The sequence below is a fragment of the Triticum dicoccoides genome, chromosome 6B (genome assembly GCF_002162155.2).
Source record: "Triticum dicoccoides isolate Atlit2015 ecotype Zavitan chromosome 6B, WEW_v2.0, whole genome shotgun sequence".
In the NCBI taxonomy this organism is placed as follows: Eukaryota; Viridiplantae; Streptophyta; class Magnoliopsida; order Poales; family Poaceae; genus Triticum; species Triticum dicoccoides.
The window spans coordinates 14778461-14781677 of NC_041391.1; the positions used below are offsets into that span (position 1 = coordinate 14778461).

Here is a 3217-nt window from a genome sequence, read left to right on the forward strand (position 1 = left end):
ATGAACACACACACGCACACCCTACCGTATGAGCAGCTCCGAGAGATTGAGCCGATATATCATCTTGGGATTGACGAAGTCATCAAAGATGCCTCGTAGTCGACGAAAACATCTCCTCCTAATGAAAACGCATCGCCGAAAATTCTTTCTAAAATAAATTCTGAAATAATGCGAGCACCCGGACTTGACATTGCTCCTCGTTGCTACGAACCTTTTACGGCCATCTTAAATCAAAACATGCTCTCACCCTAACAAACAATGGGCTCGTGAAAGAGAGCATGAGACGTGTTTGACATCTCTAAGAACGAAGAGGTAAAAAAAAAAGGCGAAGAGAGTGAACAAATGGAACGCGTATAGCGAGAATACGTGTCCACACCTTGAAAGCGGGCTCCAGGCAGTACGCCAATCTGTTTTCCCCAATCCCATTTCCGCAAAACAGGTCCGGATCCGACGCAGCCGCAGCCCCACCGCGCCGCCGCCATGACCGACGCGCCGTCCGCTCCCGCCGGCGACTCCTCGCCGCCGCAGCAGCAGCCAGAGAGCGGCGGGTCCATCTCCTCCATGGTCGCCTCCTCCGCGTCCTCCGCGGCGGCCGCGGCCGCGGACTACACGCGCCGGGGCGAGGCCTTCGGGGCCGACCTGGCCGCCGCCGCCAGGACCGCCGTCGACACCGCCCACGCGCACGCCTACTCCTCCGCCGTCGCCGCGTCCGACGCCGCCAACGCGGCCATGGCCGGCGCGCTCGCCGCCGTCCCCACCCTCACCCAGGCCGCAAAGGTCCGCCCTTTATCCCCCCATTCCCCTCCCTCGCTCCGATCTCACCAAAATTTGTATTTTTCTCGTGATGTAGGAAGAGCTGGAATGGGTGAAGAAGGAGTACTTTGCTCGTGAGCAGATGGCGCTGGGCAAGATCAAAGGTGAGGGGATCGTAGGTTACAAAATCGCATAATTATGGACGGATTATCATGCTTAGCTTCGGTCAGATGAATGTACAATGGTCAGATTTGGATGTCTTGTCGGCGCATTTGTGGCTGCATAAGTTGAAATCAAGTATTGATTGTTGCTGCCTTTGCAGAGGGTGTCATCATGGCCATCGAGCATCCAGGCATCGCTGCGGGCTCAGCCACGGTTGCAGGAATCGTGCTGCTCAAAAGTAATCTCATTTCCTTGGAACCCATTTGCTTTGCGGTCATTGCCTGCTATTCACAAAGAATATGGTACCTGCATGTGGAATGCTTTGCACATTATTTAATCTCTTAGAGGATAATGAGTTTTAGTTGTTTATGAATAGTGCCACATGTTGAATCATTATTCACAAAAACAATATCTCGAATGAGAATCTACAATTTATCTTTCATTTCTTACAGTTAACTGCAATGTCCTGATACTGCTGTAAACCAGTTAACTGCGTCCAACTTAAATTATCGTGCACATATCCTTTTTCGTATAGGTTCAGGTTATCTGATTGCATTATTCTTTTAATATTGGATTAGGCGAATTATGTTACAGCTTCTCTGAAATTCATTTCACATTATCCAACCTTTAATGTGTAGTAGTAGTTTCTAGCATTTCACGGTATAAATTACAAGGTTGTTGATTCAGTGGAAGTTTGCTCCATGATGTTGCATGAAGGCTGAAAAATTGGATGCTTTCTTGTATACTGCTAAATTTAGTATGACTGAAACTGAGTCATTGATTGTCGCAGGGCCAAGGAGCTACCTAATCCAACGTGTACGGCGTGTATTTGTCAGCAAGGAGGTAAGCACTACCTGTCAGTTTAATTAGCTCATACTTCATTGTGAATTGACAAGTTGTTTGCTAGCTTAATGTTTGGAAGCTGCATCAACCATCTTATCTTGTCATATCTTACTACTTGTTGATTAACTCTGACCTGTTGAGCAATATGTTTTATTATTTGCATAAGCATGTTATAATACAGTTCCTTCTTTTTTTAGAACATAAATGATCACGATTTTATGAAGGTCGTTTATGGTACCTGCAGTCTTTAACAGCAGGGTTGATTTTCCTTAGAAACAAAAAATAATAATAGGTGGGTTGTCTAACGCAGCTTGCTGTATTGTAGACCCTACTTTCTGGCATCCAGGCTGAAGTGAATCACATGCGGCAAACCGTCAATCTTATGTCGAATGAAAGCCAAAAACTGATGGTAACTTTCTTTATGTATAGATAGAACACCAAGACATTTGTTTTCAACCTGGGAACTGTAATTTCTATACTACTCATGGTTAAACTTATTGCAATGGGTTCCAGGATCGAGCTGCAACAGCAGAAAAGAGATTCCAGAAAGGGTGGAATACACTCAGGCATGTAGTTCCTTGTTTGACCCAGTTATCATTTCTGTTTCTATTTATTTTTCATATAACATTGGAATGGATGTACACCTTCTCAGGGAAGAAGGGCGTGCCATTCAAAGTGAGTTAAAGCAAATCAGTGATATTGAAAACCAAGCAGTAGGTGCGTGCAATTCCTTGCTTTGTTTAATGACTTTGAATTTGGCGTGGAAATTTCTTGCCTTGAATCTTACATATGATGAAATGCTCCCTCTTAGGTCTCAAGGGAATTCTCGATCAGCTTCCAAGAGCACATGCATCTGAATTTCGATCAGAGGTCAGTAGATATAACTGTAGTTTGCATTTCATTGCCCCACTATTCTCCTCTTCAACTATGTACAGGTTATGTGTTGACTAGTTGTACTATTATCTTTGCTCGTCAATCCGTGCACAATAGATTGCACCCATCTCCTTTGTAAATATATGTAATTTTTTGTTGTTGGTGAAGCTGGAGAATTTTGTAATGTAAGTTCATGTCAACATTGTTTTCTCTTTTCCTGGCAGATTTCCGGCCTAGCCTCTCAGGTCAAGAAGGAGAAGCGTGTGCTCAACTCGGCCCTGACGAAGATTGTGAATTATGGCGTCCCTATCTAACCGTCTTCACAATTGTCCCTGCGGCCACATTTCTTCTTCTTTTTAACCTCGAGGAACATGAAGTGCAAGCCATTGGCGGACCTTCTTCCGCAGAAAATATCTTCCCATGGCATGGAAGAAACAATAAGTTTTGTCACTCCTGTAAATGCTTTTCTGCTGCGCTGAATTCTGACCAGCAACAGATGACACTCTGCGGTGTCTTTGTTCATCGACATTGGTTGATGTTATTTTAAATATATATTTTGGTATAATTTGCAGTTCTCCCTTGGTAC

The 3217-nt window shown here is 44.7% G+C and overlaps 1 protein-coding gene across 1 annotated transcript; it reads left to right on the top strand.

Moving 5' to 3' along the window:
* Positions 1 to 427: 427 nt before the first annotated feature.
* Positions 428 to 3217, top strand: LOC119324504 (RGS1-HXK1-interacting protein 1-like). Its single transcript, XM_037598294.1, has 9 exons — positions 428 to 777; positions 851 to 917; positions 1076 to 1153; positions 1706 to 1758; positions 2084 to 2167; positions 2272 to 2324; positions 2411 to 2475; positions 2570 to 2628; positions 2856 to 3217. Exons 1-9 carry the CDS (start codon positions 481 to 483, stop codon positions 2943 to 2945), a joined length of 846 nt encoding a protein of 281 aa, XP_037454191.1. The 5' UTR covers positions 428 to 480; the 3' UTR covers positions 2946 to 3217.

What these genes read in the sequence shown, in the direction of transcription:
- LOC119324504 (XM_037598294.1), top strand. Translation starts at nt 481, where the DNA reads ATGACCGACGCGCCGTCCGCTCCCGCCGGCGACTCCTCGCCGCCGCAG. An exon ending in GGCGCTGGGCAAGATCAAAG is followed by an intron (nt 918 to 1,075) that starts GTGAGGGGATCG and finishes CTGCCTTTGCAG; the next exon opens with AGGGTGTCATCATGGCCATC. An exon ending in AAAGGGTGGAATACACTCAG is followed by an intron (nt 2,325 to 2,410) that starts GCATGTAGTTCC and finishes ACACCTTCTCAG; the next exon opens with GGAAGAAGGGCGTGCCATTC.